The sequence below is a fragment of the Nestor notabilis genome, unplaced genomic scaffold (assembly GCF_000696875.1).
Source record: "Nestor notabilis isolate BGI_N333 unplaced genomic scaffold, ASM69687v1 scaffold1991, whole genome shotgun sequence".
NCBI classification, from domain to species: Eukaryota; Metazoa; Chordata; class Aves; order Psittaciformes; family Psittacidae; genus Nestor; species Nestor notabilis.
In genome coordinates this window covers 45,480-64,858 of record NW_009914046.1, presented here as the reverse complement: position 1 = coordinate 64,858, position 19,379 = coordinate 45,480, and the positions used below count along the sequence as shown (strand labels likewise).

The 19,379-nt window shown below is 38.2% G+C and overlaps 1 protein-coding gene across 1 annotated transcript in view; it reads left to right on the top strand.

Annotated features, from left to right (window-relative positions):
* Positions 1 to 19,379, top strand: part of TBC1D30 (TBC1 domain family, member 30) — a 26,122-nt gene that overhangs the window by 745 nt on the left and 5,998 nt on the right. Inside the window, exons 2-8 of the mRNA XM_010023459.1 lie at positions 1,448 to 1,509; positions 1,887 to 1,952; positions 4,819 to 4,944; positions 6,026 to 6,211; positions 9,773 to 9,941; positions 11,340 to 11,508; positions 14,496 to 14,601. Coding sequence (XP_010021761.1) covers positions 1,448 to 1,509; positions 1,887 to 1,952; positions 4,819 to 4,944; positions 6,026 to 6,211; positions 9,773 to 9,941; positions 11,340 to 11,508; positions 14,496 to 14,601 — 884 coding nt within the window. The remainder of the gene's footprint in view (positions 1 to 1,447; positions 1,510 to 1,886; positions 1,953 to 4,818; positions 4,945 to 6,025; positions 6,212 to 9,772; positions 9,942 to 11,339; positions 11,509 to 14,495; positions 14,602 to 19,379) is intronic.

The window sequence follows — 19,379 nt, the reverse complement described above, 5'->3', positions numbered from 1 at the left end:
AGTGCTGTGGAGTTATGGAGAAGAATACTAATAAACAGTTACTTCCAGGAATGATTTTAATCCTGTAATGTTTTTTCAGGACATTTCTATTATGGTTTGAAGCTTTTATTTTTCTAGATCTGACAAGGATGTCCTTTAAATCTGAAGCAGGGAAATGGAAGCACCAGTCCCCAGGTCTCAGTGATGCAATTCTAAAATGCTAAAATTCTAAACAAAATTGGGTTTTGTGTGAATTGTATTTATTTCTCTTCCCTTTCCCCCACCAAAGGAGGGGAAAAAAGTCTTGAAGGAGAAGGCTGTCTTTAAATATGTATTTGTCAGGCAGCAAGGCTTTTAAATGACTTACCACCACTTCAGTACGCAAATGCTGAAAGGCATTTTGCATTCCATAACTAGCAAGTGCCACTACAGTTTGGGTTTCTGTGAAACTCAGGCTTAGTCCTCCAAAGCACTGAGTATTACTGATGAGTTGATTAGCAGGGATTTTATATACTTAAAAGCCTGCAGGACTAAAATCTGGGTGGGTTTTTATATGGCTATTAAAATATATATTAAAAATGCTTGTCTTAATATTCTAGAAAGACAAGAAGGTATGCATCACGTTATTTTAAATGTAGAGCAGTACATTGCATTAAATTATGGAGGAAAAATAAAAAAGGCTTTATTCTTTGTGCTGGAAGCCCTGAGGGAGGCGACTGTGGATATAACGCGGTGTTCAGCACCCGAGCACTGGACAGCAGCGTCTGAAGGCCCCGAGCCTTGTCCATTCAAGCTGTGGGATACAAAGCAAATCCAGTGTTACTGTTCTTCCTGTTATGGCATGATCCAGTGCAGCCCAAACTTGACATCCTAGTGTTTCGTCTAGTACATTATTTTATAGACTGTTAGCAGGCGTGCTTTATAACAATTAAAATAATTTGCTCATAAGGCCAAAATAAAATCTAGGCTTAACTGATAACAGTGACCAAATGTGCTTTATGTTCTGAGGAATTATATAAAAAATATAATCTGAGCAATAAAGTAGTTTTAGCACACCAAATATGGAAATGAGTTTTGAGTGACTTTATGTCAAAAAGTCGAAATAGATGGCAAGAAACTGTTTGTATATACTTTTCTGTGGATGCATATTGTAGTTTGCAGTGTACATACACAGTTTGTAGAATAGTGAACTAAATGATTTTTAGTTAATTGTGCTGTGTTGAACTACATCATTAAAGAGGGTATTACTGCATTTTAAAAACATTTTGTCCATGTTCTTTTTAATATGTGCCTTGAATCCACTCTGAAGACAAGAATTCACAGAAACATGTTGAAATATAGTTGTTGAAATGTGTAGCTGGAATCTTGTGTTCTTATTTCAGTGGTGGGTGCTGCTTTTTTTTTTTTTTTCCTTCTTTCTTCTGAACTAAATGAAAATAATGGCCATGATTGTTTGTTTGTTTTCTAGGGGTTGACACAAAATTGAAGTTCACTCTTGAACCATCTTTAGGTCAAAACGGTTTTCAGCAGGTAACTGGATTAATTTTTCTCTTGAGTTTATGAAGAACATGGTTCTCTTCAATCAAAGTACTTGCCCTAGTTCAAAAGTGCATCTGTCATCATAATGTCAGCATATTGTTTGCAGTTGCATCAGGGCTGATCCATTAGCATCTGGAAAATGCAATAAGCTTTCATCATTTACTCAGCTATCTCCTAAGTCTTTGTGTCCTAGAATATTACATTTTTGTTACATCATTAACTAATTAATTTATATTTTCCCTGTTAAACTCTGAAATGCGTGCAGTAAAATGAAATGAATATGCATGTCTGCTGTGTTGTAAATGTTGCTATACTGTTGCATTAAACTAACGGTGGATTTTATACATTTTGGATGCTTTCGCTTTTAGTGGCATGATGCACTCAAAGCAGTGGCCAGATTGCCGACCGGCATACCAAAAGAATGGCGGAGAAAGGTAGGTAGACCTGTACCTTTGTGGACATGCTGCCTGTGGGTTTCTCAGTAGAGGTGAATATCATCAATATTATCAGTGGTTTTTAAGAAATATTTGGAAGCTGTAGGTTTAAGTTGTACTGGGGGTTTTTACTAGTTTATGTTCTTCAGTGATAACCTCACAGGGCAGCTGGAGAGTCTGAGGAGACAGGTAAAGATGGTGTTTTCAATAGTTGGGCTCTTTCTGCTTGAGGCTTGGGTAGCTTACTCTGGTGCAGATGTTACTGCTTCATTCTGTCAGTCTCAGGGAATTGCACTCGTGAAGCTGCCTCTGCAGCTGAAAACCAATTGAAAGGAGAGCACATTTCCAGTGTAGGCTGTCGTATTTATGAAGGTGCTGACAGGAATGCTCATAGAAACATTTTATGGGGGAAAGGCAGATTGCCTAAATTAGGGAAGTTCAGAGTCAGGAGCGATGTAGAATGGTAGAGTGTGCCATTAATGGGAAGTTGTGCTGAGACAGTGTTGTAGGAAAAGGTCCACTGGGATTTTGCTACCTTACTTTACTGCTTTCTTCAACTATGTTTGAAGTTCCCTAGCCTAAAAAAAGGCATGTCTATTCATCTTTTCTGTAAAACTGAGTCACACGATCTCAGCTTTAAAAATGCAATTTTAATAACAGGGATATTTTAAAAGCTTTATAAAATGTATGTAGTTCCATATATTTTTGATACTTGAGATTAAGTTCCTTTTCTTTTCTTTTTGCTGTCTTTCCAAACTGAACTGTTGTTCTTTACAAATCAGGGGAGAAGAAAAGAGAAGACTTGGTGGCATCATTTTCCTCACACTGCTATGATTTTGTTTTTAATTTACAACTCCAGTGGATCATTATATGTGTCTAACAGCTTCTTTTTCTTTCCTGAAATGTTTTTTTCCCACATTCCAGTAAGTCTTTCAGACACTCTTCTGTGGTACGTGACTGGCAGAGGTCATAGAATCACAGAATGGTGAGCCTTTTCTTCTCCAGGCCAAATGGTCTCAGTTCTCTCAGCCTTTGCTCATAGGAAAGGTGCTCTAGTCCATTGATGTTCTTAGTGGCCTCTTGCTGGACTCTCTTCAGTAGCTCTCTCGTACTGGGGAGCCCAGGCCTGGACTCGGCACTCCAGGTGTGTGTCACCAGTGCTGAGCAGAAGGGAAGGATCACCTCCCTTGACCTGCTGGCACTGCTCTGCCTGGTGCAGTCCAGGAAGCTGTTGGGCACATTTACCACAAGGGCACATTGCTGCCTCATGGTCAACTTGATGTCCACCAAGACTCCATCTCTTTCTCTGCAATGATGTTTTCCAGCTGGGTGGTCCCCAGCATATACTGGTGTGTGGGATTGTTCCTCTTCAGGTGCAGGACTTTGCACTTCTTGTTGAACTTCATGAGGTTCTTGTCAGCCCATTTTTCCAATCTGTCAAAGGTGGCCTTGGGCTTACCAGCCACTCCATCCTAATTTTATATTATCAGCAGGCTTGCTCTGCCACATCATCCAACTCATTTCTCTATCTTTCCCTCTCATTCTGCCCATCTCTGTGTCTACTCACACATGACCACATGATGCTAATCAGAGAAATAGCATTAAGAAAAGGGGTGCAGTCTTTTCACTGCTATTCCCCATTTTCCAAGTGATTTTAAGATTGATACCAAAATTAAGGAAGCATTTTGTGTTGGCAGCATGTTGATTGTTCCCTCTTCTGGCAGCAGAAGCAGGGTGACATCTGTGGCATGTGACATCTGCAGTATTGCTGTTGTATGTGACATTTGTTTTCTGGGGCTGGCAAAGATAAAGAATCCAGTCAAACATCAGTAGGATATCAACAGTGCCAAAGGCTGCTGGGAGGCAGAACAGTGGCATTTCTCTGCATGGGTGCCTTTGCAAAAATGTGGGAAGGGAAATGCAAATGCAGAAAACATGAGATTCTCGGAGCTGTCTATAAATTCCTTCATCATGCAACTATTTAAGTGTGTAAATCTGTGGGAAGTGTCTGAATTGCTTTTCTCACTTGAGTGAGTTAATGGCTGATACAAAACTCGACCCATTTGCTTTCATGATTTCTTTCAGTTTCCTGAAAAGAAAGATCCTATATTGCTATTTATTGTCATTGTATGATCTGTCATGTGTCTTGTGGTTCAGGAACTTTTCAAATGTTTAATAAAGGTCCAGCCTTTGTCTTGAATACACATGCATAAATCTCTTCTGGTAATTATTAGGCTTTAAAAACTGGCAAAATGTTTGTTTTCAGAACTCCCTGTAGCAGCAACAGTTTAGGAAGCCCTCGTGTTAAGAGTAAGTAACTGTGATCAAAGGGGTTCTTTCAGATCGCTCCTAAATGGTTAATACTGGATTCTGTTTCTTCTGTAAAGTTGATCAGAGGAGACCTCTGGTGAAGAGAAGCACTGCTAGATTTCCAGGAGATGGATCCATGGTTGAGTTTGAGGGAAGCCTGCAGCAGTGTTACCTTTTTATAAAACTCCTTTTTGAGGTTAGAAGGGCTGAAGTCACAAGGAGGGTCCTTGCAGGAGAGTGTGCTTCCATCTTGGAGGGCCCCTGTGGATTCAGTTTCTGACAATGGACTTGCATCTTTGTAAGCAGGTCACAGATCTGGACACCTAGTGCTAACTATTTCCTTCTCTTCTGTTTTATTATTAAATTATTTTATTATTAAAGCTATTACTTTAATTGTGCAAAAATTGTTTTAGCTCTAGTCCTCTTCTGCATATTTCAAGTCTTAACAGCAGTTACATATGGGTGAAGCTCATGAGGTTCATCTAACTGTGTATATGAAAACTGTTCCTATTTTATCTGAGAAATAATTTTATTGGCTTGCTTTATGTATTTCTAGGTTTGGCTGACCCTAGCTGATCAGTACTTACACAGTATAGCCATTGACTGGGATAAAACCATGCGTTTCACATTCAATGAAAGAAGTAATCCTGATGATGACTCTATGGGCATCCAGATAGTAAAGGTAGCCAGCTAATTTTATTTTATTTTTCTAATGAAAAGTTGATTTATATATTTTTTAATAGATGGAATTTTGATTTATTTTGTTCTCTGAAACTGCTTTGGCAAAAATTACATCTTACTTCCTTTTGGCTCACCAAAATTATTTCTTCAGCTTCTTTTGTCCTTCTGCACTGATCTGATGAGTGTTAGCTGGGAAAAAAATGCTATTACTGATTTATCCCCCCTCCTCCCCCCACCTCAATTTCTTCTTTTTTATTTTAAAAGTAGTACTGGAGTTTGGAGACAAAGGAACATAAGTGGGTTTTTTCTTCCCTCTTCTGTATAAATAGGCACAAATGTTTGCTGTGCTTAAAAAGTATGTTTTATGATACAGCAATTGAGCCTTTTTCAGTTACTTTACAGGAGTGAAGCATCTTTGTCTATATATATGTCTCAGCTGAATGTTTAATATTTAAAGCAGTGGGGGGTTTTAGGGAAGAACTTAATAGATATGTATTGGTATGTTGAATTTAATATTAGTCTATTACCTATTTAGGAGGTATTACTCTGTTTAGGAGAGATTGTGTTTTATAGTCACCTTAATTTGTGTTCCTGATTATTAAAATTGTCATCTGTACTTTGTAATTAAAGCTTATAGGTATTACTTACGAAATAAAAACATTGTAGTACATGTTTTGCTCTTCATTTGTAAATTGCTTAAATCTCAATGGCACTCTTTTTGTTGTTTTGAAAACTTAGTTGTCTAGTAGTTATTTTATACTTTGATAAAAAGAGTTGGCCTTTTTTGTTCAGTTAACATAACAGCTGTTATGTCTTGCCTCTTTGAAACCTAGATATCAGTTAATATCTTCTATGAAACCTTCATGTGAATATCTTTTAGGTAACTTGTTTACTTAAGAGCTTGCTGAACCTATTTATTTTTAGTAAGCTAAAAGTTTACGGATTAAAAAAGAAACATCATCAACTTTCAGAGTATATATTGGGAAGGCGGAGATGGAAGGAAAACTGGGGCAGGAAGGAGAACTAAAGGGGGAAATAAAATGCGCGTCTCTTCTGTATGTTTCTGTCTTTTTTCTCTAAAGGACCTTCACCGAACTGGTTGCAGTTCTTACTGTGGCCAGGAGGCAGAGCAAGATCGAGTGGTTCTAAAACGTGTTCTGCTGGCTTATGCCAGGTGGAATAAATCTGTTGGCTATTGTCAAGGATTTAACATACTAGCTGCACTTATTCTGGAAGTAATGGAGGGCAATGAAGGGGATGCCCTGAAAGTGAGTAAATTTTTTTTTTTTTTTCAGTGTTGAAGATTGTTTTTAGTTAGTGAACTTTAGAATAAACCAGCGTGTGGATTTTGTAGACAGCCTTAAAGAGCAGGACTCAAAGGAGTTAACCAGTTTATATCTGTGGATTGTTTGTTATCTTCTTTGAGCTAAAATGAACAGTTTGAATGGTATCACTGTTAATTTGTTGGTTTTTTCTCCCTCAACAGAAACAAATGAAGGTTTGGCCATAATACAAATAAATGGGAACAATACTGCTGACTTTAGAATATCTTATCCCATAATCCCAAATATGCTTCCAAACACTATAGGTAGCTGAAACCTTCAGATTCCATTATCAAGCTCCTGTGTGGTAGTAGCATGCAAGGCAGTTAATAAATCTGCTGCATTTTAAAGCAAATTCTAGGAAAAGACAAAATAAATATTTAAAATGAAAGTAAATCATTTTGAAGCTACTTTCTGGGCTACATTAGTCACACCATGTTTTATTTGTTTTAGAACTTTTCTATTCTAATTAGAAGAAAGCTTCATGAAATTCATATGTGAGAAAATGGAAATACAGTTTAGTACAGGATGTGGTTGAAGGTTCCAAGATTGTGTGCAAATTTCTTTAAACTTGTTTATGTGTGTGAGTTGGGGTCAAATTGGTAAAAGATGACTGTGACTCTTGAGATACTGAGCTGATTATTTTGCCTTTAACAATTATTTAAATATGGTGAATATTTAAATTCACTCAGAGCTCCTAAAACATAAAGCTTGTGGTAGCAGAGCACAGCTAGCTGATATTTAATATTTCATTCTAGAGAGCTGCCTGTAATAAGAAAAATACCAAGGTACACTTACTTTATATCGGAGAGTAAAATTTCCTGTCAATAAGCCTTCCTAAAAATTTCTTCAGTATTTTTAACTGTATTTTGTCATATTTTATTGTGCTGTTACACTGTCCAGAAGCTCACAAAGTGCATTAATATAGGAAACATGGTTGCCTAAGGTTTATGAAGTCCAAGTTGATTATGAACTGCATACATCCTTATATTATTGGATTTTCTTTTACTGTGAGTGGTGTTAGGCTCCTTGTCCGAAGGAGGCAATGGACTGCCCTGAGGAGGTAAAGCACTGAGGACTGTTAGTACTGAAATGGGTCTTACCTGGCAAAAATAAGGATGGAAAATAATTTCTTTTCCAGGCTTAGTGTGTGGGCTTTGCAGGGTTGGAATTTCCCCAGAGGCGAGAGGGAAAAGGGAAAAAGTAATATAAGAGCAAGGGTGGAGGGGGAGGAATTGGGGATTAGCATGTGGCTGTTCCATTGTTGTAGTCACTGTACCACCTAAAGCAAGTAATGAGTGACTTTGGAACAGCTCCAGGGGCTGTTGCATGTAAAACTGCCCTCAGGATTTGAGCTATGGGGAAACTGCATTATTGTGGGGTCTAGGAGTTAAGGGAGCAAGAGGATTTTGGGGGCTTGCCAGTCAGGTCCCCTTTCCAGGTAGGATGTTATAAACAAAAGCTCTGTGTCTGGGAGGTGTCTCCCAGAGGCTGGGAAACAGCAGGTACTACTGATGCCATGGAGCTTTAACAGCACCGGACCCAACATGGTAGTATCAGTTAATGCCCACTCAGGGATGTTGGAGTCTTTACTAGTTAAGGTAAGCATATTTAACTTAAATCACTGAAGACACCTCAAAGTTAGCCTACTGAAATTATGGTAAGCAAGAAAATTACAGCTTGCATGTGTAGAAGCTCTAAGTATACAGAGTAGTCTCATTGATACTGAAACTTAAAACCGGGTTTTTTTCCCTGCATATTATTGTGGGGAAATATTACAAAGTCAAATAATAAAAATAAATATGTAGAGATATGTAATGAAGAAAGTATCTATTGCAAACTGGTAAATACATGAAGCTGCTTAAAAAAACCTCTCAAAGCAATTCATATGTCAATGACATGGAAAGGACTTCAGTGTTGCAAAAAGATTTCTGTCTTTTCCTATGCTCTCATATATCTGAGATTTCTGAAATAATACCACTCAGTGGAAAGAGAACAAAAACCTTTATGAAATGATTTCTTTAATGCAGGGATTTCTGGCTTATGTCATAAGAAATTAATGAAAACACAGATAGCATAGTGTAAGTTAATGTTGCAATAGTAAATTATTCTTCCATTGGTTGAAATGTATCTGAACAAAACAAAGCATGTTTTTAAAAGACAGCAAGATATCCCAGAATTCAGCAAAGGTTAGGGAATGTATCTGAGAAATATGAGACTCCAGCTTACTTACTGATCACCGATTTTCTTTCAGTCCCCAACAAAAAAACAACAACAACAACAAACAAAACAACCAAACCCCAAACACAACTAAACAAACAATCAACTCCCCCCCCAAAAAAATGTGTAAAAGCTATTGATGTACCTGTATTGACTACTGATCTACATGCTTTAAAACATGGAACAGAAAAGGTTGTTACTGCCTGAAAAAAATCTTGGAAGGACAAGTGGTAGTATGTGGTCACAAGCAGCAGGGATAGAAAAGGAACGACTTAGACTATGTAAGGTTGTCCTCTTCTAAGTCTGGTGTCTGTCAAGCTTCTTTTGTGGGCATTTTATGGAAAGAGAGGGATTGTAAGGAGGATTCTCCTGTGTATAAAGGTGCCACGCTCCTCTCAAGCATTAGAGGCTGTATGAAACAGATGATAAGGATCCTTGTTTGAAACTTTAACAAAGAAGTAATGAAGAGCTGACCCTGATGGGATGACCACTTGCAGGCTCTCTGGATACAGCTTGTAGAGAGACCATAGAGGTGTTAAAAGATCCTGAAGTGAAGGACAGCATCTTCTGTTAGACTGATGATATACATCAACTTCTGCATATTTCTTTGTTGCATTTGTTCACTCTCAGTGAATGTCATTGACAGTATTCAGTTAATACATTACCACCCTTGTAGTTGAACTATCTCCCTTGAAACAGATGTCTGTTTAAAATGTCTCATGCTGCTTAATTTAGCACCTTTTAAAGTGACAAGATGAAGTGCAGCACATGGTAACACATCACAGTAAAATATGTGGAGAATGTTTTTTAAAGAGCAGTGTCTTGCATTTTGGAGAGGGGAAAACAAGATTATTTGGAAGATCAGTCTTCTAGTCATGGCACTTAACAACCAGACAAGGGAAAGTGGAACTTTACAACAGTGTGGAGAATCTCATAAACATGTAGAGCATCATAAGTGGCAAAAATTACCTTTGGTTTGACTAGTGCTTCCAATTTGGGCATAGCTTTCCGTGACACTGGTTATTAATGATTCGTACATTCTGAACAGCTTCAAGGGCTTGCACTTCAAGGACTTGTTTGCTTGTGGATACCTGGAGTACCTGTGGATGCTTAAAATTATAATGCTTTCTCCCCATATAAAGGGAGATACCAGAAGCATGTGTTGCCACTGGCTCCAAGCCAGTGAACAGAGAACTTGAAAATTTCATTTGTTTTATTCCCCCTGTTATTCCTAGAAAATAACTGGCTCTGTAAGTCCTACATGATAGTCTTTAATTTTCCCCACAGATCATGATTTACCTGATTGATAAGGTGCTTCCTGATAGCTATTTTGTCAATAATCTCCGTGCTCTTTCTGTGGATATGGCTGTTTTCCGAGATCTTTTACGAATGAAGCTTCCTGAACTGTCCCAGCACTTAGACACCCTGCAAAGAGCTGCTAACAGAGAAAGTGGAGGTAGGTTCAAGAGAAAATGCTATTAAATTCTTTTTTGTCATTGTTTAATCTGAGCATTAGTCTAAAAAATCAGTCTCTTAAGTGTTTACGTGAGTTTATTACTTAGAATATATATATTTAAACTGTTAAGGTGAAGGGAGATGGTTACCATTATTGATAACCTTTACTCAGGAAAAAAATAATAAAGGTGAAATAATTTGGTCCCACCACTAACTGCAACCAGAATTGTGTTGACAAGGATATAAAATGTATGGAGTGACAACACTGTAACACACAGCTTAATATGAGGGCTACCTTGAAAAGATTGTTTCTTGCCTTAGCTTAAGATACTGGTCCTTCCATTGCATCTTGTAGTTGCTAGCTTACATAGCTGTTCTGGGAAGAGTTACAATGTGAGAGCCAATGGTGGCTGATTAGTATTTCTTCACCTGGATGCTTAGTGATACACAGGTACAAAACTCAGAAGTAGGTCTTGGGTTGCTACCTGAAAACAGGCTTTGCATTGTTATTATTTATTCCTTTCCACCCTGATACCTCATTCCATCCAGAGTTTTTATAAAAAAAAAAATAAATAGAATTTGGGAATGTTTTGGGTAGGGTTTTTTGTTGTTGGCTGGGGTTTGTTCATTTTTTTCCAGTCTGGAAGCTAAATGCACTCAGTTCCATCTTAAAATGAGATCTGCTGCCATGTTTCATGTCACTGTACAAAAAGAAAGAGTATCAAGGAAGTATTTGCTGTTTGAAAGTATCTTTGCAGAACAGCAGCCTCTTTGGTCATGGCCTTCAGTGCATCAGTTGATAATAGGATGCACAAAGTGTTCTCTGAGCATAACAAAGTAGAACTTCACAGTTTTAGGCCAAAATTCTAAATCTTGTTTGAAACTTAACAAACCAAAAGGAAAGCTGAACGTTTTAGTTGCTTCTGCTAAGTTGGCAGTGCATCAGAATGTTAAACAATAGATAAGACTTGTCAGAGACAGTCATCTTCATGTAAACACTTCTTATGAAGTTTCTTTCTGAAGAAATGCATCGGGTTTGTGTTTTCTTGTTTTGTTGTGCTATGAGCTAAAAGCTTTTATTTTTGGGAAGAGCCATCTTTCTCATATAAGGGGGAAAAAAAGCATGTGGTGGTATTTTACAGGGTTTACAGTCCAAAACCAATGCTGCTGCTTAGAGCTTTTTGCAGTGCAGCAGAATGAAAGGTAAGTATGTCATTTTTACATCACTTTTTTTCCCAGCTTATCCTTGGACAGCTGCAGGGTAAGGAAGTTTTGAGCAATAACAGGTACTAGAATGTCTGTTGGATTTCAGTATGCAGATTATACTCTTTGTAAAATAGTAGTAGATTACAATTACTTCAAGATTTTTTTTATTTGTTTTTTCTTTTTTTGATTTCAGGAGGCTACGAACCCCCACTTACAAATGTCTTCACAATGCAGTGGTTTCTGACCCTCTTTGCCACTTGCCTGCCTAACCATACAGTTCTGAAGATCTGGGATTCAGTATTCTTTGAAGGCTCTGAAATTATACTGAGAGTAGCCTTGGCTATCTGGGCAAAGCTAGGAGAGTAAGTGGTCATTTTTACCTGATTTTTTCTTTTCAGTATGAGCAATGAATATAGCTTGTGTTGTTCTGAGGAGAACATCTCAATTCTAAGCAAGATGTGATCTTTTAGGAGAATGATTCTGCTTTGAAAAAGCTGCACGAAGTGCCTCTGTGGCTTCCCCTACAACTTGTGTGTCTGACATCGTGTCAGAATGGGGGTGATAATTAATTGACCTTGCTGCAGGAAATGTCTCCAGTTGTTTATATTGTCTGTGTATAATGTCTTCATACTGTGCTAAAAGGTTGGTTAGACTTAACTGGGACACAGACTTCTGAGGGAGCTGGTACATACTCTGTGGAAAGACAGAGAGACTTGAGGGTGACTATCTAATTTAGTTGGGTACCTGAAGCTGGGGATATTAATTCCCTTATTTTCACTTAAGGATTTGAGCCCATTGTCTATACACAAGAAGAGAGTTCAGTGCTACTAAGAGAATGATTTAGCGTTACATGGCTCTTTTCTGTTAAAGGCCTGCAAACAAATTTTCCTGAAATTCGCTGCTTTCAAGCACATTTTAGCCAAGTTTCTATTATAGTCCTTCATGGCCTTGGAAACTCATAGGACAGTCACAGACAGTCACATAGGACAGAACACAAGAGATGGTTAGTTCTTCCAGACTCCCCTGTTGTCATAGCAAATATTTGAATTCCAAAGAGTGCTCCTGGGTAAATGAGTTTTGTCACTGACTTCAGTGGGAGGTGTGAGCTCTGACACATCGAGCAGATGTTAGTTCAGCTGGAAACCTTTTTCAGCTGGTGTCAGCAGCTGCGTCAGATTTTGCTTGTGGTGCCTATCAACACTCACCTTCCTTTTTATCCTGCAGCTGACTCACTGGGATTTATGTTCAGCTCTGTCCTTGGAGGTTTCATTTCTTTTTTCATTCCTGAATAAATTAGCACTGCAGGCCAGTTGCTTTGTAAGAGACTTTGTTTACTATATTTAATTTTTAATCTGAAGAATAATAATTATAATAATAATTTCCTAAGAGCTTTATTTGTTCAGTTCATGAACAAAACTTGCATGAATCATTTGCATTAGGATTAAGCTATGTGTAGTCCCATTGTGCTTTGTTACTTTGTAACTTACTGTCAGATAAAAGGTCCTATTGTAGTGGGTCTCTGTGCACTTAAAAGCTGTAATTATGAATATTCCAGCTCATAACGTGATCAAAAAGAAAGTCACAGCTTTAAAGATTTCACCATAAAACTTAAACCAAAAATGAAGTGTGTTCTATAAAAATTGAAAGAAACAGAATGAAAAAATCTAAGAATATGTCCAAAAGAATAAGCTGATCACACTGCATACCTTGTAACTGTTGTTTGTGGGGAATGGAAGAAGATCTGGCAGGTTTGGGAGCAGTTAACAGAAAGGGACATTGCTGGGACAACCAGAGATGCAGAAGATGATGAGTCACCATAACTGAGCAAGAATTGAAATGCAGTAAGTCTGTGATTAATGACACCAAATGACATGAGGAAGTAAAAGATGTTTTTGCTGGGCGAAGATCGTTACTTTCTTCTTTATTAGAAATAGAACAGGGGGGATTTAAAGAAGTGGGGCCTGAAACAAGGATCATAGTCTCATGATCGTCATGCTTCTCAAGACTGTCTTTCTAGACATGAAAATGGGGTGAGAAGTGCTTTTCCTAACATATGGGTGGTTGAGTCACACTTCTGTTTTGAGGGAGAGTGAAGGAATGGGGAAGTTAAAAATAGGTGCGGTAGAGAAAGCAGTATGTGGAGGTCATGAAAGGCTGAAGGTATAGGGGAAGGTAAGCAGTAAGTTTGTGATAATTGGCTACATACCTATCTTTGGTTTACTATTCAGTCATTCTTCTAGCTAAACTCTCTTAAGATTTCAGTATGAGTAATGTGAATAACTTGTGTTGTTCTGAAGAGTTTCATAGTTCAATGGTTGTTCCCTATAGACACTGAAGATCAAAGGAAGCTTCCTTTTCTAATCCATAAGAAAAAAGGCAGTGTACTTTTTCAATGATTTCAGCAGCTGAATTTTGCAGGGCAGTCTACAATATGTAGCCAGCAATGCACTTGTTTGGGATAGAAGTAAAACAAATTTTTCATTTGATGAGAGAGGATGTTTAGTGGCTGACCCTAATGTATGTAGAACAGCAACTCACAAAAGCATATTATCATATTTCTCTTCTTCTATCTGACACTCTGTGGGTGATTCTGTTTTGAGAAATTTTAAAAAAAGAAGTGTGTGTGTATGGGGAATAAAACATCAAAAAAACCCCAACTGACAACTCCCCTCCCTAAATCCAAAAAAAACCAAACCAGAAAAACCCACCACACCACCAAAGCAAAAACCTCCAAAACAAAGAAAAAATATCTGCATCTCTAATTCCAAAATAGCATTCACACATATGCAGAATATGAGTGAATTTTCCTTCATTCTGAAGTGTGTGAGCTCAGCTCTTTGGAATACGATGACATACATAAATTTACTCCACTGGAATGTTTTATGGCTAGCAAATGTATTCCTGTCTGAGAAGACCAAAGTTCAACCAGTGATTTCAGTCATTTGGTGCATAGTGAAGAATGGGTGATGAAGCAGTCAAGAAATCTTTACACTCCCTTTCTGAGCTGGTGGGAGAGCTCCCTTCTGCTAGTAGGAGGTAGGATTTATTGATTCTCATGTTGTAGAAGTGAAAGGGGCAAAGGGAATAGCCTGCCTGGACACGCTTGAATCTTTTCTCGTGCGCAGTCAGGACAGTAAGCTGTGCTCAGTACATCTTTTTACTGCACCAGCATTTCCAATGTGATGTGCACAGTTGTATTATCTGGAAGTGTAGGGAGGATTGAAATTTTAAAAATTAAGGTGGCTAAAGAAAGCATGTTTTTTATGATGACAGACGGTTCAGTTTTGGTTTGGATGTGTGTAATCATATGTAAAAGTAAAATAAAAAAACCGTATGTACTTTGATGTAGGCAAATAGAGTGTTGCGAAACTGCGGATGAGTTTTACAGTACCATGGGCAAACTGACCCAGGAGATGCTGGAAGACAATCTGATTGACAGCAATGAACTCATGCAGGTGAGTAATTGTGATGTAATTACTGTTTGTGTTTTCTTTGTATCCTGCAGGTGCTGATTTCTAACAAATGACATTTTTGTCCAGATACTTCATAAACCTAAACTCTCCCAAAAATAAGAGTCAAGCTAACATGTCAAGGAAACAAATAGATGACCTGCAGTTAAAGCTAAGAATCTCATTTTGTACATTAAGTATAGAGAACCAGTAGTCTTCATTTGATAAAAATTGGTTGTATGTTAACAGCTAGAAGTTGTCATATAATGCCCAACTGGATTTACACAAGTAAGACGTAGAATCTTCTAGTAATCATAATATTTAGGGTGTTATTTTGTTTTATGTTTTGGTCATTTATTACAGTGTGTCCTCTTTGCTCTTCAGACACTGTGAGAGACGAGTTTATCAAAAATATCCTTCATGATTGAAAAAAAAAGGTCTGGAACTATAAACAAAGACATTTATAGATAATCGCAGTCCCTGAATTCTTAAAGCATACATCACTGGACGAGAACAGAGATCCATGAGTTCTGGGAAAGGAAAGAGCCCTTCATGTTACAGATACGATTTTACTGATGCGCATTTATGCTTCTTTTTGTGATGTCCTTGAGGTGTTGTCTACTTAGATGTTTTATAAAGACTTCGTGCTACAGATCTAGAACTTTGCTTTTGATGAGTTAGAGCATGGTGGTTAAATGGGTACAAATACAGGGCACGTAATTCACCTGAAATTTTTTACCTGTCTTAGGGAAAGGAAAAAAAGTCAGTCTCAGTCTATGAAGTTACATGAGTTTATTAACAGTAGTTAGCAGGTGGCTTCTGTTAACCATTATTGGAAGCAAACTGTACTGACTGGGATAATACACTTCCTTAGTCTGGTAAGGTATTGCCTTGAAGTAAGGGATTAGTGTCAGATTTTTTACTCGTGGTGGTGTTTTGTCTGTTGAGGGAGCTCTAGGAATGGCAGAGGTGAGACTGTTGCCTTTCTTGTGCTTCAAAAATGGAAATGCAGCTGGTCAGAGATACTCGCATGCTTTTTAAATAAGTGTCAGTGTTTCTCACAAGACAGTTCAGATATTGACGGTATGTGAGGAGGGCAGCAAAAGCTGATGCTTTCTCATATTCATTGTGTTTCAGTTCCTGGTCTGAAGGGTAGTACAAAATCAAGATGTGGCATTTGCAACAAAGAATAATACTAGGAAAGCTGAAGTGGGGTTTAGTGACTCTCTCTGGATTTCTTACTTTGCTGTTGTGTGTAATAAAAGATAAGACATAAGTAACTTGCTGATTGAAGGGATGAGAGCTTCTTTGTTTTTTTAAGGGTTGCAATTAAAACTATACAAAATCAGCAGTCGTGTGCTTCAGCAAAGAATAAGCACTTGGTACAAAGTATATGTGTATTCATAGTGTGCATATGTATTCTGTGACACTGAGAGGAGCATGAAGGTAGGATAGCATTGCCATTGATACAGAGAATGTGGCAAGTTTAAGTCTTCTGTGTAGAGAAGCAGTGTGTCTCGTTTATGTGTGTCCTCTTAGTTGAAGAAACCACACTGCAGTTTAGCTATCATTCTTCAAGCCAGAGGCAGGCACTGGCAGTACAGCTGTTTCCGAGGTGTTCACTCCAGGCTGTCTTTAAATTGAGAGACTTATTATCATAGAATCATACCATTAGGGCATATGAATGCCACCATGTGTCTGGCTGCTGCATTTGAACAACTTTATCTGTGCTGGAGAAGAAAGTAAAGACATAGGAACAATTGCATTAATGAAAGGATTCAGGCTGCTTGAAGACACTGTTTTTTATGTTGCTTTAGGCTTTTTCAGAGGAGTCAGGCAGAGATGAATGTTTAGACTGCTTTGTTTTCAAAAAGCTCTTTCCCCTAAACCTCCCCCCCATCAAAATCATAATGGTGAATTTAAATCTGATACTTTTTACAAGGTGGCTCAAGGATTAGTATCCTACTGTGGGAAAGGATTAATCTTCTTCTCTGCCTTCCCTACACATTTCAGTAAAGGTTGCTGGTGGCAGTCATCTCACTTTTCTTTAGACTTGCTTGACATTTACATTTGCATCTACTGAACTACCTGTCCAAGCTCACTTAAGCCAGTGAAGAGTTAACAGGCACTCCCCTGCCATTAGAAAACAAAGTGTGCTCTAAAAGGCCTGTTTGCTTTGAGAGTTAGAAGAGGGAGGTATGGCTGATCTTTCAGGGGCAAGTGTTGACAGAGCAGATATCTAAAGTAGATCAGAGGACCTTTGTCCTCATTGTCTCCACCAGCATGTATAGTTGCTGCAATTGCATCATTAAAAATGCCTCCCTCCAATGCAGAGGGTATGCATTCAGGACTAGAAATTAAACTAATAGGGTATTCAGTAATGCCATTTTATTGGCCTGTTAATAAACTTTGGTTCTTACATGGAGACAGAAGGCTGTATGTCAGGTGTCTGCAGATACACTAATCAGCATGTGCTAGATTGAGTGCATGCTTTCATGCTTTCTCAGAAAGTGAGCGCTTTTATAAGCAGCTAAATTAATTCAGTTTGTATGCTTAGAAACATTGCAGCATAGAGGAGAGGAGATGCAACAGGAAAAGGAGAGACATCCCTGTTTGCTGTGGTAGAGGAGAACAGGGATTAATCCCTCCCTATCTCTTGTTACCCTGACTTGATATTCATTGTTGATTTTCTACTCGAGTAACACTTTGTCTGTTTTCTTTTGGGTATGTTTTTGCTTTTGCATTTTGTTCTCTCAGTGAAAGTGAACAGAGAGAAGAGCTTTAAACCTGTGTGGCTCTTGAGCTAAGTGTGTTTCAGCTGTTGGCAAAACTGTTTACCCTCTCTTGGAAGCCACAACCCATACCTTTTTTATGGTGTTCTGCTGAGGGTGTAGATGGCTTTGCATTTTTTAGGGTAAGGCAAAGAATTGATAAATGCTACTGTTTTAAGATGATAAGAGAGGTTTATTCCTTGACTTTTTTCTTGTTTCCAGAATATGTTCCTTATGGCCATAAATGAGATAGTAAGTTTGGCTGCATCATGCTTCATATGTGTAGGCTGTTTCCCTCTGGCACAGTTTCACCAGAATTAACCAAATGACATCCAAGGCTGTGTATAAACTAGGAACAGGATGCTTTGACTCAAAGAAGCATTGCTGTGAGGAGCTCGCAGGTGTTGATTGACAGTAGTTTTTAATTTGCAGTGGAACTTGCATCAGCATAAAGCTTGTTTGTTGATCTCAGCCAGGTGTCAAGTGAGGCTTCCACGTATAATCTGATAACAAGTAATTAAGCTAAAAATGTGTATGCTAAATAAAAGAAATTGCACAGAATCTGGAAGAGACATAGATAGGAGACTGGCAAAAGTTAAAAGCATAATCTGAAACAGTAGGTTCAAGGAGTAAATGGAGGACTCTGAGTCAACTGTTTCACTTAAAGGGTAACTCACATATGGAACAAGTTACCTGAAAAGGCTGTTGACATAAAGAGTAGAAATAAATTCCAGACAAACCTCCTTCTCTGTGAAGGGAGTGAGTTTAGACATGTGGGGGAAAAAAAACAGGAAAGTGTGGTGGAGATCAAACAAACAGGCAGACATGTTGGGCTGGAGGTAGGTCTTTCTCCAGATCATAAAATTCCTTCGTCTGGTAGACTGCCGGGATATCGCTGTTCAGGCCCTAGAGAATATTTGTCTTTCACAGTAGCATTGTAGCTTAATGGAGTGGCAAAGCTTCAGCTCATGCTCTGGGTTTTTGTAGGCATCCTCCTTGCCTTAGAGTCTGCGTGGCTCAAACTGTAAAAGCGTTTTCACACAGAAGCCTGTTGAACTGCACCATTGTTGCCCTGTGCCTGACCCGGCCAGGAATGTCTTTCCTCTTCCTCATCTCTTGCATCACTGCCATTAGGGAAACTTTTTTTCTTCTTCTTTCAGGAAAGTTCTAGTACTAAAATCTTGTTTGCAATTTTCCTTAGTGTATTTAGTACAGACAAGGCATGGTTCAAGAACAGGTTATGTAGAAGTTGTTAAAAATCCCTTTTAATCTTAATTGAGGCCATTTGCCTTCAGATGAAAATGTCACTGACTTAACAGCAACAGGGGAAAAAAAAATAATAGAAGTGATTTCTGTCATAGGTAATCAGAAATTTTTATGTTGCTGTCTTTCAGAAGACATTTGATTTTCAAGATGGGGAAGAGCTATAATATTTCAGAGAAACTATGAGAAATTATATTTTGGCTATTCTTTTTCTTTTTACTTCTGACATTGAGACTCCCAATGAATTGTGTCAGTTATTTGAAAGTCCTGAATAGCTGAAAGCGTACAAAAGCAGGGGGAAAAAAAAAGTCAACTAAGAAACAAATCAGCAGTGATATTGCAATGAATATGATGTATCTTTATACCAGGTTGGCTGGTGACACACATTCTGTTACTACAAGATTACTTAAAGCAAAAATAGTACTGAAAGCAAATGCATTCGCAACTATTTATCTTTGCGTATTGAAGTAAATAAAATGTATTGGAGTTTTTTATGGCCTTGTTTTAAGTTCTAGGGACTACAGTACTTTTTTGATGAAACAGGAGACTTTATATGGTGCTTAGGGACATGGTTTAGTGGTGAACTTGGCAGTGTTAGGTTTACAGTTGGACTTGATCTTAAGGGTCTTTTGCAATCTAAATGATTGTGTGATGCTCTGTTGAGTTCAGAGAGTTGCAGAGAGGTTTCTTTGTTCACCATAGAACAAATTTCTTTAAAAATCCACCCCAGCCTCCCCCCCCCCCCAAAAA